General features: G+C 40.1%; 1 protein-coding gene across 2 annotated transcripts in view; it reads right to left on the bottom strand.

The window, feature by feature from the left end:
- Nucleotides 1-2,807: 2,807 nt before the first annotated feature.
- TEX11 (testis expressed 11) overlaps nt 2,808-23,444 on the bottom strand; it is a 358,129-nt gene continuing 337,492 nt past the window's right edge. Inside the window, exons 28-29 of one of the 2 annotated variants that reach the window (XM_022561047.2) lie at nt 3,933-4,097; nt 2,808-3,068 (exon numbers count right to left, since the gene is read on the bottom strand). In XM_022561047.2, coding sequence (XP_022416755.1) covers nt 3,006-3,068; nt 3,933-4,097 — 228 coding nt within the window. In that variant the 3' untranslated portion in view covers nt 2,808-3,005. Of the gene's footprint in view, nt 3,069-3,089; nt 4,098-23,444 lie in introns of those variants that run through there. The other variant, XM_089904417.1, reaches the window with a different exon arrangement.

Raw genomic sequence — 23,444 nt, 5'->3', positions numbered from 1 at the left:
CACTGGGATATACAGTGGTGAGGAAACATACTGTCTGCCCTTCTGCAGCTTAAAGACTATTGAGGGAGACAGATGTTAATCAAATCAGTCCACAAGGAAATATATGTTTATAAACTATGAAGAATAAAAGAGAGCACTAAGAGAGCACTTGACAAGAGAACCTGACCTTGTGGAGGAAGGTTTCTCTTAGGAACTGACCCTTGAGCTGACTTCTCAAAACTAAATAGGAAAAACACCAAGGTGAAAGCAGGGGAGAGTAAACAGTAAGTCCCATGAGTCAACAATATGAAATGCCTGCTTGAATGGAATGTGGTTCCTTGGCCTTCCCCTTGGTGGGGGCTCAGCGAGGGACTCAAGCTTGCTCACTCCCTGGGCTGGAAGCTCGGCTGATGACTTGGCCAGTGTTTGCCAGGGCTTCTCGGCTGAAGGGGCGGCCCTCATGGTCAGGATGGTGGGGTCAGGACTGAGGCATGACTGGGAGATTATTCTCAAGCAGGGAGATGATTGAGCAAATAAGTGAATATTTGAGGTTAATAGGAGCCAGATTTCTCAATGTTGGAAGAGATAGTTGCAAATATGGAAAGGGAGGAAGGCTAGAATGAACCCTCTGGTGTTGGATTGAAAATGGAGGTATCAGTATGAACTCGGTTTTATGTATACATATACGCACATATAGATATATACACATCCACACATTTCCTAACTCTGTCCACTGAGAGGCTCTAGAAACAATGGCACCCCAGTAATAATGAGTACACCTAGCACCCAAATCTTGGATACTACCATTCTCCATTAAAAGGAATGAGGGCTCCTTGGAGAAATAACTGATTCCAGTGCAGGAGCAGGGAAAGTACAAGATGAGCCTGGAACATCTTACTATGTCACAAAGTAAGGAAGTGTTCAAAGAATGATGGGGACATGTCAAAAGGACATAGGAGCCAGCTTTGAGCAGCAGAATAGTGGATTGTAACTCATTGAATAAGATCCATTAGTCTGTACTAAAACATATTTTTAAAATATGAATAAGTAAAAAAAAATATGAATAAGTAGGGGAGAAGAAAATGCTCTCCCTAACAAACGCCAACTAATAAATGAAGACAGAATGATGGAAATTTAAAAATCAACATTTAGCAACCATCACAGTAAAAAGGGATTCCAGCAAGAGTCATCAATGGATGCTAAAACTAGTGAGTGGGAGTTCAATGAGGAACAGGATATTTGGTCTCAAGGTGTCTTCCACAAAATACTTCCTAAATACTTATGAATTACTAATATGGTAGACACCGTCTTAACTTGAACCATCAGTGGGACAAACTTGACATTGTCTGTTGGTATGATGCACTGAGAAGAACACATCTCTTCTGTGGCGTGCCTACCAAAAATGCATAAATTAATCATTAGGAAACACCAGAAACACAGAAGTTGAGGTTCATGTTACAAAGTAACTGGCCGGTACTCTTAAAAAATGTCAAGGTCATGAAAGATCAGGAAAGACTGAGAAACTGTTTCCATTTGCAGGGGACGAAAGAGACATGACATCTAAATGCAACTTATGATCCTGAACTTACGAAGGACTTTATTAGGACAATCAATGAAATTGGAATGAAGCCTGTGGATTAGATGGTAGACTTGTATCATTAGTTTCTAATTTTGATGGTTGTGCTGTGGTCGTTTAGGACAGCAGTCCCCGACCTTTTTGGCACCAGGGACCGGTTTCGTGGAAGACAATTTTTCCACGGATGGCGGTGGGGGGCCGTGGGCGGGGAATGTGAGCAATGGGGAACGGCAGATGAAGCTTCGCTTGCTCGCCCACTGCTCACCTACTGTTGTGCAGCCCGGCTCCTAACAGGCCGCGGACCAGTTGTGGTCTGCGGCCCGGGGATTGGGGACCCCTGACTTAGGAGACTAGTATCCTTGCTTTTAGGAAATACACAATGCGGCATTAAGGGGTAATGGAGCAAGAAGTCTGTAAATTAATCTCAAATGGTTCAGAAAGAAATACACAAAGAGAGAGTGATAAGGCAATGTGGTAAAATGTTAACAAATGGGGAATCTGGGTAAAGGGTATGTGGCAATTTGCACCTTTTCTGTTAAGTATGAAACTATTTCAAAATCAAAAGTTAAAAAATGTTAATACAAATCAACAGGGAAAAAGAAGCCAGTGTCATCTTACGGTACACTAATGCAAGTCTAGCCAGAATGAGGCTGCTGAACTCTGTGTGGGTCAGATCTCACTGGAACATGGGCCTTGGCTCTGGGAAAGGTGAGGTGACTACATCATATGAGGAACAGCTGAGGGGGTCTGAGGATGTTTAACCGGAAGACAAAAAAGTCAGGAGGATGGGGGAAAGAGGAAACAAACTTGTTACAGGGAGACACACTTCTGTTCAGTATGAGGAAGGGTATTTCACCAATTAGCAAAAAAAAAGGCAGATTGCGTTGTCTCGGGAGTTTGTCACAGGCTATGTTCTGATACAGACTGCACAACCAAGTCTCAAGGATGTCATCGATTTCATGAAATCTGATCGATGCTGGGCCCAAAGACCACTAAGGTCCTTCCGATGAAGAGTCTATGGTTCTCTGTTATCTTCAGGTATTGCGAATTTCAGCACTTCTCGAATAAAATGCAACCTGTGTGGGACTGGGATGAACATCCCCTTTTGGTCACATGGGGCATGAATCAGCTTGCTCTCACATGGGCTATTTCTGTGTGTATATATATATATATATATATATATATATATATATATATATAAAATGTTCCTTAGCTCCTTAGCACTTTGGAAAAAATCATTTGTCCCCCAGAAATTAGCTGGTCACAGCACTAAAAGTCAAAATGCTTTTATTTTAGAAAATGTCATTTAACAACATGAAAATAGGGCAGGAGAAAACAGAAACAAAAACTCAAGAGTAAGTTTGGTAAGAATTTAAACATTCAACATCTCAGGAACACATATCTTCAAGTCACCGGCAGCTTGCTCTGTTCCAGCAGTTCTCACTCTTCATTAACAAGTGGGCCCTTTTTTTTTATTTAATGTTTCCAGAAGCTCACTGTACAGAACATGAATCTGGGAAAGAGAACAGCAAATAGATTTCTTGAGAGGAAAGGAAATGTGGGAAATCTTCCCAGACCCATGGTGATGGCATGAGAGACCTGAGGCACCACTCTGGGAAGAACATACAGTAACTCACCTGGGGAAAAGGGATCCCATGACACTAGGTCTGTTCACTAGAGATAGGCAGAAGAAGGGAGGAAGTACTTAAAACATAAAAGATCCTTTGCTCTTATGTGATACAAAACCTTTTTCTCTATCAAGCCTCTCCTCGTTAGCTAAGGGTCCAGAAGTCTGCTACTCAGAATAGTTCCTGGGCTTCCCTGGTGGTGCAGTGGTTGAGAGTCCGCCTGCCGATGTGGGGGACGCGGGTTCGTGCCCCGGTCCGGGAGGATCACACATGCCGCGGAGCGGCTGGGCCCGTGAGCCATGGCCGCTGAGCCTGCGCGTCCGGAGCCTGTGCTCCGCAACAGGAGAGGCCACAACAGTTGAGGGGCCCGCGTACCGCAAAAAAGAAAGAAGTTCCTGCAGAAAATGTCTTTTTAAACACTCATTGTTTGCACAGAGGCTGGTCCTTCCCTACGTGCACTGGCATTGACAGGGATGCATCTTTCCAGAGTCCACTCTTGGCATTCTTCTTAATTAGATTCCATTTTCTATTCATAAGTTTGCCTTGTTCACCATTCTTCCTGGTTTTCACTATAAAAAATTACTGTTTATAGTCCCATAACTCTTGCACTTTTGTGGAACCACTGAGAGGAACAATGGTCAAGATCCTTTCCTAGCCAAGGAAGGTAGGGTTGTGTCCTTAACGAGAGCTATGTAGAACCTCTCTGTCCCTGAGTCATGCCATCCACCCGTAGCCCTCTCCCTCCTCACCTGAGTTTCATAGCTTCTCTTAAGGGAGCCAAGGTGGTCAAGGAAACGCAGTGCCAGGCCACACCACTTTTCACTAGACATATACTTGTTGCTGCTGTACATAAATATTCCAATATTCCAGGACTTGATCATCAGCCAGAGAATCTCCGTTTCTGGGTAGCCTTCCTGAAATCCAAGAACAGTGGGTTTACAGTTATTACTGTCACAGTCACTGTAGCCCTGACTCTATGAGGGCTGCATCCCAGTATTATTAAACAATGGGTGCTCTGCTGACACGGAGGAAGGAGCCCGCGGCCCCCACGAGCAATCCTGTGCTCCTGGAGAGTAGGAGGAGACCACCTTGAAGGTCTGTCAGCTGTTGGATGCTCCATAGCAAGACCTCATGAAGTGACACATACACTAAAAAAGCAATGAAGCCCTCTTGCACTGAGTTCTGTCTTTCTGAAGCAGGAGAAAAACCTGTATCCTGTTTGGGGCTTCCCTTGTTGCTGTCCTCAGTCGATTATCTCCCCAATACCTATCTCTAATTTTCAGAGAAGGCTGTGAAGCAGCAGTTTTATTGAATCTCTTAATTTCCTTGACCTGAATCAGTCTGTGTTTGGAATAGAAATTATATTAATCTTTATTTTTTGCATATGTATAGAGAGATTTATTTTAAGGAACTGGCTCACACAATGTAGGGGCTGGCAAGTTTGAAATCTGTAGGGTAGGCCAGCAGGCTGTAAAATCAGGTAAGACTTGATGTTGTGATCTTGAGTCTGAAATTTGTAGGGCAGGCCAGCAGGCTGGAAACTCAGGCAGAATTTCTGTTAGAATCTTGAGGCAGAATTCCTTCTCCGGGAAACCTCAGATTCCACTTTGAAGGCAAAAACTGATTATGGAGTGTAATCTGTTTTATTGTACTTCAAGTCAACTGATTATAATTTAAAAATGATCTTTAGTGTTGACAGTATCTACCTTGCTATGAACACAGGGCACATTTCTAAGATGGTCCCTTTGTCTTTTAACATGGCTGATCACAAGATTTTGCAATAGCAAAAAGGATTAGTCTAAGGACCTACTTTTGCCGTTCTTGTATAGGAGATGGACCACAGAGGGAGCACTTGTGTGCTCATTCCATGTTAAAGTCCTTCATCTACACAAGAGGTCTCAGGCCCTTGAAGGGGGATATGTGACAGAAGACCTGGGCAGCAGGTTGTTGAGAGTGTCAATGACATTGTCTCAGCTGTCCTTTCACCCATGTGGATCTATAAAAAATTACTATGCATAAAACACTATGAGAATGAGGGTGCTAAGAGTGACAAGACAAAGCTCTTATCCTAAATGATACATAATGCCTCTGGGGAGACAAGGCATCCACGTATAAAGAGGACCACACCAGGAATGTGATTAAGGGCTAGTCAGAGTGACACAGGCATTAGGTGCTCCAGCTCAGTCAAACAAATGAGCATTGGGCTGGCACAGTCAGAGGTCTAGTCTCTCTGCTTGAAATGCCAGCCCCCCACCCAATCTTTATCCACTTGGTAAACTTCTACCTTTTCTTCAAATTAACAAACGGAGTTAGTCATTCCTTTCTCTCTGTTGCCACAGCAAGCTTTACGTTCCTCTAATACAACTTATATCACATTGTTTTGAAACTGTGTATATATATATATCTCCTCCAGGCTGAGCTCCTTGAGCACAGGGAATTTTTCTTCTTCATCTTTGTATCCTCAGAGTCCAACACTGTGCCTGACACATAATAAGGGTCCAATAGATATTTGCTGAATGAATGAATTTATGAATGAATGAACAAATGAATATCCAGTTATTAAAATGCTACCTCCTCATTCAGGCTTTGCCTGACTCTCCACAATTTGTTATCTGTACCACTTTGTTCCTATGGCACTTTGTTCACGGCACCTATTGTCTGTCTCCTTCACTAGGCTGGGAGTTCCTTAAAGGCAGAATGTCATCTACCTTTGCGTATTCACAGCCTGACACATGACCGTGTTGTAATTTTAACTGAATGACTGAACAAATAGACATGATCTTAGAGTAGATGAGCAGGATATCTAGCTATAGAGAGGTTATATGAAATGTCCAGAACAGGCAATTCCAGAGAGACAGCAGATTGGTAGTTGCCAGGGGCTGGGGGAGAGGGGAATGGGGAGTTACTGCTAATGGTTATGGGGTTTCTTTTTGGGGTGATGAAAATGTTCTGGATTTGGATACTGGTGATAGTTGCAGAATTTTGTGAATATACTAAAAACCACTGAATTGTATACCTTAAAATTGTGAATTTTATATATGAATTGATATATGAATTGTATCTCAACTTAAAAAATATATATAGAGAAAGAGAAGGGCATTCCATGTGGGCAGAACAGAATCAATAAAGACTCAGACTGTGCTTGAGACTAAGCACGTCTCAGGGGAACTAACAGTCATTTGGCCCAAGCAGACAACTGATGTAGGGAAATTAATGGGAAATAGGACTGGAAATGTAGGGTGGGGCTACCTAAGCACTTCCTAGATGCTTTTCCTTAGAACATTAGTGTCATGAAAAATGTTAACAGATGGTGTATAAAAATAGGGTTCTTTAGTCAAATACATTTTGGAAATGCTGCATTCTATATACAACCTCTTGGAGAGTTTTAATGCACATTAGTTCATTAAAAGTTTTAGGAACTTTTACAGTGAAGAAACCATGTAACTTTGTTTAATCCAGAGTATGTAGGTCATTTACTAACATCTTGTGGAATGTAATTTGTGAAACATCGGGCTGGAATGTTAAGGGTTTTGCATAACAGGCCACAGATTTTGGGACTTATTCTGCTGGCAATGAGAAGTTACTGAAACTTTTTGAGAAGGAAAGTTATATGATGAAACTGGAGTTTTAATAAGATTGAAATGCCAGTGGTGTTTAGAACAGACGTGAGTGTGAGAAAACACATACAGCGAGAACTGTTTAAATGGACTTGTTAAGAGATGAAGAATGAAGTGGATGAGGGTCAGAAATAGTGATAATGGAAATGGAAAGATGTAAGAAACACTCTAAAGGAAGAATCAGTAGAATTGGTAACTGATTTGACATGGGGAATGGAAGATAGGTCAATTAAAAATGGCTCTGAAGTACACAGTTTGAATGGCTGAGAGAATGCTGATACCACTGAAAGAAGAAATTGGAAGGAAATGTTTCTGGGGATAAAGGATCAAAATAATGTTAACTTCTATTTTAATCATGTTGAGATTGAGGTAACTTTGGCGATATCATGTGGGCTGTTGCAGATATGGACTGGAACTCAGGTAATAGTTGAAAAATATCAATCCACTTAAAGGACAGAGTATAGAATATGGAGAAGGAAAGAGTAGAGAATATTGGAAATGTTCATAGTTGGGTGGCAAGAGGGAAAAGATAACACAGAAGAGTGATGAGAACGTAAAGGACAAAAGAAAAGACAATTTCAATAAGGAGGCAGTGGTCAATAATGAAGGCCAGGGTAAAGAAAGAGGCCATCAAATTTGTCTAGGAGGTGGTAATTAGTGGAGTACTGTGTGGCTAGCAGTACAGAGAGTGACGGAAAGAGTGGCTCAAGATGAGGACAGACAGGTACGCAGGACCTTGTAGGCCATGTTTAGGATTTTGGTTTTTAAGAGCAATGAGAAACTACTGAAGAAGATTAAGCAAGGTCACATATATTCGAAAATTTAAAAGATCACTCTGGTTGCTGGATGGAGAAATGAAGAAAGCAAGAGATGCAAGAAGACCAGCTAAAAGGTTCCTGCAGTAGCTGAGGTAAGAGATGATAACCTGAACTAGGTTGGTGATGGTGGAAGATGGGAAAAAGTAAATGAATATACGATATTTAGGAGGCAGAACTGACAGGACTTAGTGATAGATTAGAAATGGGAGTGAGGGAGGAATTGAGGATGACTCCGAGATGTTTGGCTTGGGCAACTGGAGGAATGATGGTGCCATTCAATGAGTTAGGGAACTGGATGAGTTTTATTTTCATTTGCGTTAGCTACTCTCATGTCCAACACTGCTCAGGAGAATCATTCATCTTCAACGAAGAAATGCAACCGTGCAGCTACTCACCCCAGTGCAACACAGGCTTGCCTGTGGTAACATACAAATCAATGCCAGCAAGTAGAGATGTTTGCGCTTATGATTTTCTGGGGCTCATATTTGAAGCTAGTTTTCTCTGTCTTCAACATCTTAATAAACATGGCAGTCATATAACAGTCTAACAAAACTGTTACGTGTTTTGGAACAGAAATGCTGTCTTTTTAGGCTCTCTTCAGGGTTACTGAAGTGAATATTGTGTACATCAGCTTTACTGAGATATAATTCACATACCATACAATTTATCTACTTAAAAGTGTACAGGGCTTCCCTGGTGGTGCAGTGGTTGAGAGTCTGCCTGCCAATGCAGGGGATGCAGGTTCGAGCCCTGGTAAGGGAGGATCCCACATGCCGCACAGCAACTAGGCCCGTGAGCCACAACTACTGAGCCTGCGCGTCTGGAGCCTGTGCTCTGCAACAGGAGAGGCTGCGATAGTGAGAGGCCCGTGCACCGCGATGAAGAGCGGCCCCTGCTTGCCGCAACTAGAGAAAGCCCTTGCACAGAAACAAAGACCCAACACAGCCAAAAATAAATATAAATAAATAAATTTGAAAAAAAGAAGCATCCAAACCATGAAAGTTGCTAAAAAAAAAAAAGTGTACAATTCAATGGCTTTTAGTACATTCACAGAGTTCTGCCACTGTCACCACAGTCAATTGTAGAATATTTTCATCCCCCTAAAAGGAAACCTCCATGCCCATTTGCAGTCACTCCCCATCTCCCCAAATAACCCCCATCTCTGTCTTTTATAGATTGGCCTATTCTGGACATTTCAGATAAATGTCCAGAGTCACACAGTATGTAGTCCTTTATGACCGGAATCTTTCACTTAGCATAATGTTTTCAAGGTCCATCCATGTTGTAGCATGTGTCAATACTTCATTCTTTGTTATGGCCAATTAATAGTCCATTGTATGGAAATACCACATTTTGTTTACCCATTCATCAGCTGATAGACATTTGGGTTGCTCCCACTTTGGGCTGCTATGAACATCTGTGTACAAGTCTTTGTTTGGCATTTGTTTTCATTTCTTATGGGTATATACCTAGAAGTGAAATTGCTGGGTCATATGGTAACTTCACGTTTAACTTTCTAAGGAACTTAGCCAGACTGTTTTCCAAAGCAGCTGTACCACTGTACAGTAACATGGTGTATGAGGGCACCAATTTCTCCACATCCTTGTCAATACTTGTTATTATCTGTCTTTTTGACTATAGTCATCTTAGTGGGTGTCAAGTGGTAGATCACTGTGTTTCGATTTGCCTATCTCTGATGACTAATGATGTCAAGAATCTTTCCATATGCTTACTGGTCATTTGAATATTTTCTTTGGAGAACTGTCTACTCAGATCTTTGCCCATTAAAAAAATTAGTTGTCTTTATATTATCGAGTTGTAAGAGCTCTTTATAGATTCTAAGTACAAGTTCTTTAACAAATATATGATTTCCAACATTTACTGCCATTCTGTGGGTTATCTTTTCACTTCTTTGTTGGTCCTTCACAGAAAAGTTTTAATTTTGCTGATATCTAATTAATTGATTGCTTGTGCTCTTGGTGTCATATCTAAGAAAACACTGTCTAACCCAAGGTTACAAAGATTTAAGCCTATACTTCTAAAAGTCTTATTATTTTAGCTTATGTATAATTATAGTTTTATAATTTTAGCTCTTTCATTTAGGTCTTTGATCCATTTCGAGATAGGGGTCCAAACTTCATTCTTTTCCATGTGGCTACACACTTGTCCCAGAACCATTGTTAGAAAGACTACATTTTCACATTGAATAGTCTTCACAATCTGGTCAAAAATCAACTGACCATAAAGGTGAGGGTTTGTTTCCGGACTCTTAATTCTATTTCACTGATCTCTATGTCTATCCTTATGTCAGTACCACACTGTCTTGATTACTATAGCTTTGTGGTAAATTTTTTTTTTTTTTTTTGGCGGTACACGGGCCTCTCACTGCCGCGGCCTCCCCCGCTGCGGAGCACAGGCTCCGGAGGCTCAGGCCCAGCAGCCATGGCTCACGGGCCCAGCCACGCCGCAGCATGTGGGATCCTCCTGGACTGGGGCACGAACCCTGTCCCCTGCATCGGCAGGCGGACTCCCAACCACCACGCCACCAGGGAAGCCCTATGGTAAGTTTTGAAATAGACAATGCAACAATAAAAGTTTTAATTACTTCATATAATTTTATGTGTTTCAAAGAAGCTAAGAGAAGTAAAGAATGAAAGTATATATTTATAATTTGTTATATTAACTTCCTTTCTTTTTTTTTTTTTTTGCAGTACGTGGGCCTCTTACCGTTGTGGCCTCTCCCGTTGCGGAGCACAGGCTCCGGACGCGCAGGCCCAGCGGCCATGGCTCACGGGCCCAGCCGCTCTGTGGCATGTGGGATCCTCCCGGACCGGGGCATGAACCCGTGTCCCCTGCATCGGCAGGCGGACTCTCAACCACTGCGCCACCAGGGAAGCCCCTATATTAACTTTCTTATTTACCATTTCTGCTTCTTTTCGTTTCTCCCCATGGCTTAGAGTTATTCTCTAGTGTCATTCCTTATTCCCAAACTGGCTCCCACCTTCCTTCTTTGTGCTGTTATTTTTATATTACATTTTATACGATAAAAGCCCAACAAACAATTGTATGTTTTATACATTTGCTTTTTAAATAATACAAGAGAAGAAAGGAAAAGAAGTATGCATTTATACTGTTGTATAATTACTTAAGTACCAATGCTTTTTGTTTCACTTGCTATCAACCTAAAGAACTTCCTTTAGTATTTCTTGCAGGCAGGTCAGCTAGCAAGAAATTCTCAGTTTTTCTTTATTTGTTAATATCTTCATTTTTGTGAGATAATTTTGCTGATTATAGGATTCCTGGTTAGCTGTTACTTTTTCCCTATCATTCTGAATATGCCACTGCCTTCTGGTCCCCACTGTTTCTGGTGAGAAGTCAACAGTTACTCTCTTTAGGGTTCCTTTTTTTTTAACCATTTTTAAAAATTGAAGTATAGTTAATTTACAATGTTGTGTTAGTTTCAGATGTACAGCAAAGTGTTTCAGATTCTTTTACATTATAAGTTATTACAAGATACTGAATACAGTAAGTCCCCTACATACGAATGAGTTCCATTCCGAGAGCGCGTTCCTAAGTCCAACAAAGTTAACCTAGGTACCCAACTAACACAATCAGCTACATAGTACTGTACTGTAATAGGTTTATAATACTTTTCACACAAATAATACATAAAAAACAAACACAAAAATAAACATTTTTAACCTTACAGTACAGTACCTTGAAAAGTACAGTAGTACAGCACAACAGCTGGCATCCAGGGGCTGGCATCAAGTGAACAGGCAAGAAGAGTTACTGACTGGAGGAGGGAGAGGAGCTGGGAGATGGCAGAGCTGAAGGATCATCAGCAGTAGGAGACGGAGGGCAAGCTGCAATTTCACTCACGCCTTACATGATTGGACATGCAAATGCACATTTGCATCTTTGAAAGTTTGCAACTTGGAGGTTCGTATGTAGGGTACTTACTGTATAGTTCCCTGTGCTATATAGCAGGTCCTTGTTTATCTATTTCATACCTAGTAGTGTGTATTTGTTAATCCCAAGCTCCTAATTTATCTCCCCCCATCCTCCGCTATCCACTTTGGTAACCATAAGTTTGTTTTCTAGGTCTGTGAGTCTATCTCTGTTTTGTAAGTAAGTTCATTTGTATCATTTTTTTAGATTCTACATATAAGTGATAACATTTGTCTTTCTCTATCTGACTTACTTCACTTAATATGATAATCTCTAGGTCCATCCATGTTGCTGCAAATGGCATTATTTCATTTTTTCTTATAGCTGAGTAATATTCCACTGAGTGTGTATATGTATGCAAATATATATCACACACACACACAAACACACCATATCTTCTTTATCCATTCATCTGTTATTGAACATCTGGGTTGCTTCCATTTCTTGGCTATTGTAAATAGTGCTGCTATGAATACTGGGGTGCATGTATCTTTTAAAATTAGAATTTTCTCCAGATATATGCCTGGGAGTACGATTGGTGGATGATATGGTAACTCTTAGGCTTTTAAGGAACCCCCATACTGTTTTCCACAGTGGCTGCACCAATGTACATTCCCACCAACAGTGTAGGAGGATTCCATTTTCAACATAGCCTCTCCTGTATTTATTATTTGTAGACTTTTTAATGATGGCCATTCTGACTGCTGTGAGTTGATACCCTGTTGTAGTTTTGATTTGAATTTTTTCCAATATTTAGTGATGTTGAGCATCTTTTCTTTTTTTTTGCTTAATAAATATTTTGAATGATTTAATGCATGAATATGGAGGAATGAATATACAAGAAAGTAAACATGACATTTTAGTAAAGAAAAACGTGAAGAGACTGAAAAGAAAAACACACTAAAATAGCTATAAGTAGAATATACTACCGTACTGAAAGACAATGATTTTTATATTAATAGAAAGACAATGATTTTTATATTAATAGAAAAGAGTTCACATCTGTTGTTTCCAAGACATGGCTCTTCAGACAAAATTGGAAAAGTAGTGCTATCCCATGCCATGAAAATCAACAAAAAAGAGAAAACATTAACTGGGAGAAAAGAATGTTACCTTTTTTCTTTTTCTTTTTGTACAGCAGGTTCTTATTACTCATCAATTTTATACTCATCAGAGTATACATGTCAATCCCAATCTCCCAATTCATCACACCACCACCCCCACGCCCCCACGGCTTTCCCCCCTTGGTGTCCATACGTTTGTTCTCTACATCTGTGTCTCAATTTCTGCCCTGAAAACCAGTTCATCTGTACCATTTTTCTAGGTTCCACATATATGCGTTAATATACGGTATTTGTTTTCCTCTTTCTGACTTACTTCAACTCTGTATGACAGTCTCTAGATCCATCCACGTCTCAAAAAATGACCCAATTTCGTTCCTTTTTATGGCTGAGTAATATTCCATTGTATATATGTACCACATCTTCCTTATCCATTCGTCTGAGGATGGGCATTTAGGTTGCTTCATGACCTGGCTATTGTAAATAGTGCTGCAATGAACAGTGGGGTGCATGTGTCTTTTTGAATTGTGGTTTTCTCTGAGTATATGCCCAGTAGTGGGATTGCTGGATCATATGGTATTTCTATTTTTAGTTTTGTAAGGAACCTCCATACTGTTCTCCATAGTGGCTGTATCAGTTTACATTTCCACCAACAGTGCAAGAGGGTTCCCTTTTCTCCACACCCTCTTCAGCATTTGTTGTTTGTAGATTTTCTAATGAAGCCCATTCTGACTGGTGTGAGGTGATACCTCATTGCAGGTTTGATTTGCATTTCTCTAATAATTAGTGATGTTGAGCAACTTTTCATGTGCTTCTTGGGCATCTGTATGTCTTGGAGAAATGTCTATTTAGGTCTTCGGCCCATTTTTGGATTGGGTTGTTTGTTTTTTTAATATCAAGCTGCATGAGCTGTTTATATATTTTGGAGATTAATCCTTTGTCCATTGATTCGTTTGCAAATATTTTCTCCCATTCTGATGGTTGTCTTTTTGTCTTGTTTATGGTTTCCTTGGCTGTGCAAAAGCTTTTAAGTTTCATTAGGACCCATTGGTTTATTTTTGTTTTTATTTCCATTACTCTAGGAGGTGGATCAAAAAAGATCTTGCTGTGATTTATGTCATGGAGTGTTCTGCCTATGCTTTCCTCTAAGAGTTTTATAGAGTCTGGTCTTACATTTAGGTCTCTAATCCATTTTGAGTTTATTTTTGTGTATGGTGTTAGGGAGTATTCTATTTTCATTCTTTTACATGTAGCTGCCCAGTTTTCCCAGCACCACTTACTGAAGAGACTGTCTTTTCTCCATTGTATAACCTTGCCTCCTTTGTCATAGATTAGTTGATCATAGGAGTGTGGGTTTATCACTGGGCTTTCTATCCTGTTCCATTGATCTGTATTTCTGTTTTTATGGCAGTACCATATTGTCTTTTGATTACTGTGGCTTTGTAGTATACTCTGAAGTCAGGGAGTCTGATTCCTCCAGCTCCAGTTTTTTTTCCCTCAAGACTTCTTTGGCTATTCGGGGTCTTCTGTGTTACCATACAAACTGTGAAATTTTTTGTTCTAGTTCTGTGAGAAATGCCAGTGGTAGTTTGATAGGGATTGCATTGAATCTGTAGATTGCTTTGGGCAGTACAGTCATTTTCACAATATTGATTCTTCCAATCGAAGAACATGGTATATCTCTCCATCTGTTGGTATCGTCTTTAATTTCTTTCAACAGTGTCTTACAGTTTTCTGCATACAGGTCTTTTGTCTCCCTAGGTAGGTTCATTCCTAGGTATATTATTCTTTTTGTTGCAATGGTAAATAGGAGTGTTTCCTTAATTTCTCTTTCAGATATTTCATCATTAGTGTATAGGAATGCAAGAGATTTCTGTGCATTAATTTTGTATCCTGCAACTTCACCAAATTCATTGATTAACTCTAGTAGTTTTCTGGTGGCATCTTTAGGATTCTCTAAGTATAGTATCATGTCATCTACAAACAGTGACAGTTTTACTACTTCTTTTCCAATTTGTATTCCTTTTATTTCTTTTTCTTGTCTGATTGCAGAGGCTAGGACTTCCAAAACTATGTTGAATAATAGCGATGAGAGTGGACATCCTTGTCTTGTTCCTGAGCTTAGAGGAATGGTTTCAGTTTTTCACCACTGAGAATGATGTTTGCTGTGGGGTTGTCGTATATGGCCTTTATTATGTTGAGGTAGGTTCCCTCTATGCCCACTTTCTGGAGAGTTTTTATCACAAATGAGTGTTGAATTTCATCCAAAGCTTTTTCTGCATCTACTGAGATGATCATATGGTTTTTATTCTTCAGTTTGTTAATATGGTGTATCACACTGATTGCTTTGCATACACTGAAGAATCCTTGCATCCCTGGGATAAATCGCACTTGATCATGGTGTATGATCCTTTCAATGTGTTGTTGGATTCTGTTTGCTAGTACTTTGTTGAGGCTTTTTGAATCTATATTAATCAGTGATATTGGACTGTAATTTTGTTTTTTAGTAGTATTTTTGTATGGTTTTGGTATCAGGGTGATTGTGGCCTCATAGAAGGACTCTGGGAGTGTTCCTTCCTCTGCAATTTTTTGGAAGAGTTCGTGAAGGAAGGATGTTAGCTCTTCTCTAAATGTTTGACAGAATTCGCCTGTGAAGCCATCTGGTCCTGGACTTTTGTTTGTTGGAAGATTTTTTTTTTTTTGCGGTACGTGGGCCTCTCACTGTTGCGGCCTCTCCCATTGCGGAGCACAGGCTCCGGACGCGCAGGCTCAGCGGCCATGGCTCACGGGCCTAGCCACTCTGTGGCATGTGGGATCTTTTCAGACTGGTGCACGAACCTGTGTCCCCTGCATCGGCAGGCGGACTCTCAAACACTGTGCCACCAGGGAAGCCCTGTTGGAAGATTTTTAATCACAGTTTCAATTTCATTACTTGTGATTGGTCTGTTCATATTTTCTGTTTCTTCCTGTTTCAGTCTCAGCAGGTTGTGCATTTCTAAGAATTTGTCCGTTTCTTCCAGGTTGTCCATCTTATTGGCATAGAGTTGCATGTAGTAGTAGTCTCTTAGGATGCTTTGTATTTCTGCGGTGTCTGTTGTAACTTCTCCTTTTTCATTTCTAATTTTATTGATTTGAATCCTCTCCCTCTTTTTCTTGATGAGTCTGGCTAATGGTTTATCAATTTTGTTTATCTTCCCAAAGAATCAGCTCTTAGTTTTATTGATGTTTGCTATTGTTTTCTTTGTTTCTATGTCATTTATTTCTGCTCTGATCTTTATGATTTCTTTCCTTCTGCTAACTTTGGGTTTTCTTTGTTCTTCCTTCTCTAGTTCCTTTAGGTGTAAGGTTAGATTATTTATTTGAGGCTTTTCTTGTTTCTTGAGGTAGGCTTGTATAGCTATAAACTTCCCTCTTAGAACTGCTTTTGCTGCATCCCAAAGATTTTGGATTGTCGTCTTTTCATTGTCATTTGTCTCTTAAGTATTTCTTGATTTCCTCTTTGATTTCTTCAGTGATCTCTTGGTTATTTAGTAAAGTAGTGTTTAGCCTCCATGTGTTTTGTGTTTTTTACGTTTTTTCCCCTATAATTCATTTCTAATCTCATAGCGCTGTGGTCAGAAAAGATGTTTGATATAATTTCAATTTTCTTAAAATTACTGACGCTTGATTTGTGACCCAAGATGTGATCTATCCTGGAGAATGTTCCGTGCACACTTGAGAAGAAATTGTAATCTGCTGATTTTGGATGGAGTGTCATATAAATATCAATTAAATCTATCTGGTCTATTGTGTCATTTAAAGCTTGTGTTTCCTTGTTTATTTTCATTTTGGATGATCTGTCCATTGGTGTAAGTGAGGTGTCAAATTCTCCCACTATTATTGTGTTACTGTCGATTTCCTCTTTTAGAGCTGTTAGCAGTTGCCTTATGTATTGAGGTGCTCCTATGTTGGGTGCATATATATTTATAATTGTTATATCTTTTTCTCGGATTGATCCCTTGATCATTATGTAGTGTCCTTCCTTGTCTCTTGTAATATTCTTCATTTTAAAGTCTATTTTATCTGATATGAGTATTGCTACTCCAGCTTTCTTTTAATTTCCATTTGCATGCAATATCTTTTTCCACCCCCTCACTTTCAGTCTGTATGTGTCCCTAGGTGTGGGTCTCTTGTAGACAGCATATCTATGGGCCTTGTTTTTGTATACATTCAGCAAGCCTGTGTCTTTTGGAGTATTTAATCCATTCACATTTAACATAACTAGCGATATGTATGTTCCTAGGACCATTTTCTTAATTGTTTTGGGTTTGTGTTTGTAGGTCCTTTTCTTCTCTTGTGTTTCCCACTTAGAGAAGTTCCTTTAGCTTTTGTTGTAGAGCTGGTTTGGTGGTGCTGAATTCCCTTAGCTTTTGCTTGTCTGTAAAGCTTTTGATTTCTCCATAGAATCTGAATGAGATCCTTGCCAGGTAGAGTAATCTTGGTTGTAGGTTCTTCCCTTTCATCACTTTAAGTATATCATGCCACTCCTGGCTCGTAGAGTTTCTGCTGAGAAATCAGCTGTTAACCTTATGGGAGTTCCCTTGTATGTTATTTGTCATTTTTCCCTTGCTGCTTTCAATAATTTTTCTTTGTCTTTAATTTTTGACAATTTGATTACCATGTGTCTCGGCATGTTTCTCCTTGGGTTTATCCTGTATGGGACTCGCTGCACTTCCTGGACTTGCGTGGCTATTTCTTTTCCCATGTTAGGGAAGTTTTGACTGTAATCTCTTCAAATGTTTTCTCTGATCCTTTCTCTCTCCCTTCTCCTTCTGGGAACCCTATAATGCAAATGTTGTTGCATTTAATGTTGTCCCAGAGGTCTGTTAGGCTGTCCTCATTTCTTTTCATTCTCTTTTCTTTACTCTGTTCTGCAGCACTGAATTCCACCATTCTGTCTTCCAGGTCACTTATCCGTTCTTCTGCCTCAGTTATTCTGCTATGGATTCCTTCTAGTGTAGTTTTCATTTCAGTTATTGTATTGTTCATCTCTGTTTTTTCTTTACTTCTTCTATGTCTTTGTTAAACATTTCTTGCATCTTCTCAATCTTTGCCTCCATTGTTTTTCCGAGGTCCTGGATCATCTTCACTATCATTATTTTGAATTCTTTTTCTGGAAGGTTGCCTATCTCCACTTCATTTAGTTGTTTTTCTGGAGTTTTATCTTCTTCCTTCATCTGGTACATAGCCCTCTGCCTTTTCATCTTGTCTATCTTTCTGTGAATGTGGTTTTTGTTCCACAGGCTGCAGGATTGTAGTTCTTATTTTTCTGCTGTCTGTCCTCTGATGCATGAGGCTATCTAAGAGGCTTGTGCAGGTTTCCTGATGGGAGGGACTGGTGGTGGGTAGATCTGGGTGTTGCTTTGGTGGGAAGAGCTCAGTAAAACTTTAATCCACTTGACTGCTGATGGGTGGGGCTGGGTTCCTTCCCTGTTGGTTCTTTGGCCTTAGGTGACACAACACTGGAGCCTACCTGGGCTCTTTGGTGGGGCTAATGGCAGACTCTGGGAGGGCTCACGCCAAGGAGTACTTCCCAGAACTTCTGCTGCCAGTGTCCCCATCCCCACGGTGAGCCACAGCCACCACCTGCCTCTGCAGGGGACCCTCCAACACTATCAGGTAGGTCTGCTTCAGTCTCCCCTGGGTTCACTGCTCCTTCCCCTGGGCCCCTATGCACTCACGACTTTGTGTGTGCCCTCCAAGAGTGGAGTCTCTGTTTCCCCCAGTCCTGTCAAAGTCCTGCCATCAAATCCCACTAGCCTCCAAAGTCTGATCCTCTAGGAATTCCTCCTCCCGCTGCCGGACCCCCAGGTTGGGAAGCCTGACGTGGGGCTCAGAACCTTCACTCCAGTGGGTGGACTCCTGTGGTGTAAGTGTTCTCCAGTCTGTGAGTCACCCACTCAGCAGTTATGGGATTTGATTTTACTGTGATTGCACCCCTTCTACCGTCTCATTGTGGCTTCTCCTTTGTCTTTGGATGTGGGGTATCTTATTTGGTGAGTTCCAGTGTCTTCCTGTCGATGACTGTCCAGCAGCTAGTTGTGATTCTGGTGTTCTCACAAGAGGGAGTGAAAGCATGTCCTTCTACTCCAACATCTTGGTTCAGCAAAGAATGTTATCTGCTAGTGTTGGAGCATCTTTTCATGTGCCTAATGGCCATCTGTATGTCTTCTTTGGAGAAATGTCTATTTAGATCTTCTGCCCATTTTCTGATTGAGTTGTCTGGGTTTTTTGATACTAAACTATATGAGCTGTTTGTATATTTTGGAAATTAATCCCTTTTTGGTAGCATGGTTTGCAAATATTTTCTCCCATTTGGTAGGTTGTCTTTTCATTGTGTTTTATGGTTTCCTTTGCTGTGCAAAAGCTTTTAAGTTTGATTAGGTCCCATTTGTTTACTTTTTCTTTTCTTTCCATTACTCTAGGAGAGTGATCCAAGATATATTACTGTGATTTATGTCAAAGAGTGTTCTGCCTATGTTTTCCTCTAGGAGTTTTATAGGATCCAGTCTTACATTTAGGTCTTTAATCCATTTTGTATATGGTGTTAAAGAATGTTCTAATTTCATTCCTTTACATGTAGCTGTCCAGTTTTTCCAGCACCACTTATTGAAGAGACTATCTTGTCTCCATTGTGTATCATTGCCTCCTTTGTCATAGATTAACTGACCATAAGTGCGTGCATTTATTTCTGGGCTTCCTATCCTGTTCCATTGATCTATGTCTGTTTTAACAGTACCATACTCTTTTGATGACTGTAGCTTTGTACTATAGTCTGACATCAGCAAGCACGATTCTTCCAGCTCTGTTCTTCTTTCTCAAGACTGTTTTGGCTATTTGGGGTCTTTTGTGTTTCTGTACAAATTAAAATTTTTTTGTTCTAGTTCTGTGAAAAATGCCATTGGTAACTTGATAGGGATTGCACTGAATCTGCAGATTGCCTTGGGTAGTATGGTCATTTTAACAATATTGATTCTTCCAATCCTAGAACATCGTCTATCTTTCCATCTGTTTGTGTGGTCTTCAATTTTTTTTCATGAGCACCTTCTAGTTTTTGGAGTACAGAATCTTTTGCCTCCTTAGGTAGGTTTATTCCTAGGGATTTTAATCTTTTTGATGCGATGGTAAATGGGATTGATTCCTTAATTCCTCTTTTTGATAGTTCTTTTTTAGTGTATAGAAATGCAACAGATTTCTGTATATTAATTTTCTATCCAGTGACTTTACCAGATTCATTGATGAGCTATAGTAGTTTTCTGGTAGTGTCTTTAGGATTTTCTATGTATAGTATCATGTCATCTGCAAACAGTGATGGTTTTACTTCTTTTCCAATTTGGATTCCTTTTATTTCTTTTTTTCTCTGATTGCTCTAGATAGGACTTCCAAAACTATGTTGAATGAAAGTGGTGAGAGTGGGCATCCTTGTCTTGTTCCTGATCTTAGAGGAAATGCTTTCAGCTTTTCACCATTGAGTATGATGTTAGCTGTAGGTTTGTTGTATATGGCCTTTATTATGTTAAGGTATGTTCTCTCTGTGCCCACTTTCTGAAGAGTTTTTTTTTTATCATAAATGGATGTTGAATTTTATCAAGCTTTTTCTGCATCTATTAAGATGATCATATGGTTTTTCTTCTTCAATTTGTTAATGTGGTGTATCACATTGATTTGGGGATTATGAAAAATCTTTGCATCCCTGGGATAAATCCTACTTGCTCACGGTGTATGATCCTTTTAATATAAAGTTGCATTTGGTTTGCTAGTTTTTTTAATTTTTGAATTTTATTTATTTTTTATACAGCAGGTCCTTATTAGTCATCAATTTTATACACATCAGCGTATACATGTCAATCCCAATCACCCAATTCATCACACCACCAAGTTTGCTAGTATTTTGTTGAGGATTTTTGCACCTATGTTCATCAGTGATATTGGCCTACAATTTTCTTTTTTGTAATATCTTTGTCTGGTTTTGGTATCAGGGTAATGGCAGCCTCATATAATGAATTTGGAAGTGTTCCTTCCTCTGCAATTTTTTGGAATAGTTTCAGAAGGATAGGTGTTAACTCTTCTCTAAATGTTTAGTGGAATTCACCTGTGAAGCCACCTGGTCCTGGACTTTTGTTTATTGGGAGTTTTTAAATTACTGATTCGACTTCAGTACTGATAATTGGGGTTCCTTTCTAAGTGATAAATCATGTTTTCTCACTCCTTTCAGATAGTCTCTTTGCAGTTGGCTTTCAGTATTTTTAGTATTATGTTTCTGTGTGTGGATCACTTTGTGTATTCGATTTGAAGTTCGCTGACCTTCTTGGATGTGTAGATTAATATTTTTTGTCAAATTTGGGAAGCTTTCAGCCATTATTTCTTTGAATATTTTTTCCTGTTCTTCTCTCTCCCATTCTTGATACTCCCATTATGTGTATGTTGGTGTATTTAATGATGTTCCACTTTTCTTTGAGGCATTTTTAAAATTCTTTTTTCTCCCTTATCTTCAGATTGCATAATCTATCAATCTATCTTCAAATTTGGTGATTTGAAACAGCTGGGTTCTGCAAGTTAAAATCTACTGTTCAGCCCCTCTAGTGAATTTTTAATTTCACTGATTGTAGTTTACACTTCCAGATTTTTCATATAATTCTTGAAAACAATATTCTATGTCTTTATTGATATTCTCTATTTGTTAAGACATTGTCATCACACCTTCCTTTATTTCTTTTAGCTTCATTTAGTTCTGTGAACATATTTGTAATGGTTACTTTGACATCTTTGTTAAGTCTGATATCTGGGTCCCGTCACAGAGTTAGTGTTACTTGCTTTTTTTCCTGTGTATGGGTCACACTTTCTTGTTTCTTTGTATGTCTCATATTTTTTTTTGAAAACTTGAGTATTTTATGTAATATATTAGAAACATTTTAGGTGGCAACTCTAGAGACTGATTGCCCCAACCCTGGGGCTTGTTTTTGTTGTTGTCTGTGTATTTATTTGTGTAGTAACTCTACTGGACTATTTTAGGAAAGTCTAGTTTCCTCACGTGTGAAGCTTCTTATGTTGCTTCTCAGAGGACACAGACTTGGTTACGTGCAGTAGTCACCATGGGCTGACAGTATTGAGTAGGGCTCTCTTTAACTTTCTCTTTCTCTGATGTCTCTATTAAGCTGGCTGACTGCTGGTATCACATCCAGCTGTTATGCTCCTCTAATTGCATGATGATTGCTCTACTGTTTTCAACAATGCCTGGAAGTGTAAACTGCTCTACAGTCTAAACCAGTTATATTCAGACAACTTTGTAGGGATGGTCTTTAATGCAAATCTTTGAGGTTTGTTCTGACGCCAGTAAGGCTCTTCTGAGCTGTCTTTTTCCATGGCTCTCTATGGTAATATAGCTGGTCTGTGAGTTACTTGTTCAAACAGAGCTACTATCCTCCTCTTAATTGCTTACCACCAAAATCTCCATTATTTTCAAGACTACTCTTTGGCTTGAACTTTCCCACACCCTGTTTCAAGTGAAGTAAGTTCCTTTGGAGAGAAGTTTGAAGCTCTCTGTTCTTATGGACTGCCTTTCTCCCTGGGGAAAATCTCTGAGCCTCTGCTCCAGACCTTTGAGGGGTGGGAGGGGGGGCAGTGGACTCCTTTCCTCTGAGTGATATCTCTTGTTTAACAGAAGGGTGCTGGGTAGGGTAGTAGTAGTAGTCTCTGGTTTTCTTGGATTGCCTCTTTGGGTATGGAACCACTGCCCTAAGAGTTAGCTGGGAAAAGGAAAACCAGGGCTCTAATATTCTTGGTCTGACTTGCCTGAGGTAAATAATCTGCCCTATAAGTGGAGGCTGGGTGAAGGAAGGGAGGGTCATTCTCTTGGCCATACTTGCCAGGAATTGAGGCTTTGCAACTTGCATCTCAAGGTGGAATGAGAAGTGTTGGCAGCCTGCTGCTCTTTGTGGCATACCATATCACTTGCTGGGAGCTGAGGGGGGTGTGAGCATTGTTTTCCTGGCCATACTTGCCTGGAATGGAGCTTCCCTCATGCTAATCTGGGGGAGAGACAGGAAGGGAGTGGGTCATGGCTCAAGTACCACAGACTCACGTTTCTTTCCAAGATTTAGTAGATATTCTATAGATCTTTCTTCATTTTATGTATGCTCTAAGGACAATTTCCAGAGACTTTAAATGTTTTTTTCCTATATATTTTTTGCCCATTTCTTCCAATGTTGGTAATATTTCTCTTACTGATTACTAATTTAAATAGGTTTAAAATATTTTATCCAAGTTTGTGGTTGCTTTGCTGGGCAGCTGGTCCTATCAGGTTCTCATGCTGCCACTCCAAAAGTGGAAATCTCTAGAAAACTCATTTTATTGATAAGAAAACAGACCAAGAGAGGTGGTGCCATCTGCCTAGAGCCACAGTGTGTTTGTGGCACAGATGAGACTAGAAGCCAGGGGGCACTCACTCTTGGTTGAGTGCTCCTTTGACTGGTTACCCTGTATGTGTGTGTGTGTATATATATATATATATTTTTTTTTTTAATTTTTAATTTATTTTTTTGCGGTACGTGGGCCTCTCACTGTTGTGGCCTCTCCCATTGTAGAGCACAGGCTCCAGACGTGCAGGCTCAGTGGCGATGGCTCACGGGCCCAGCCGCTCCGTGGCATGTGGGATCTTCCCGGACCGGGACACGAACCCATGTCCCCTGCATCGGCAGGCGGACTCTCAACCACTGCGTCACCAGGGAAGCCCGAGATATTTTTTTAAAAAATAGAAAAAATCAGTAAAACCGAGA

Source organism: Delphinapterus leucas, chromosome X, assembly GCF_059928025.1.
Source record: "Delphinapterus leucas isolate spDelLeu-1000000601 "Yukka" chromosome X, BTC_Dleu_Yukka2, whole genome shotgun sequence".
NCBI classification, from domain to species: Eukaryota; Metazoa; Chordata; class Mammalia; order Artiodactyla; family Monodontidae; genus Delphinapterus; species Delphinapterus leucas.
Note: the sequence above shows the minus strand (reverse complement) of the source record. Positions and strands in the feature narration are given on the sequence as shown.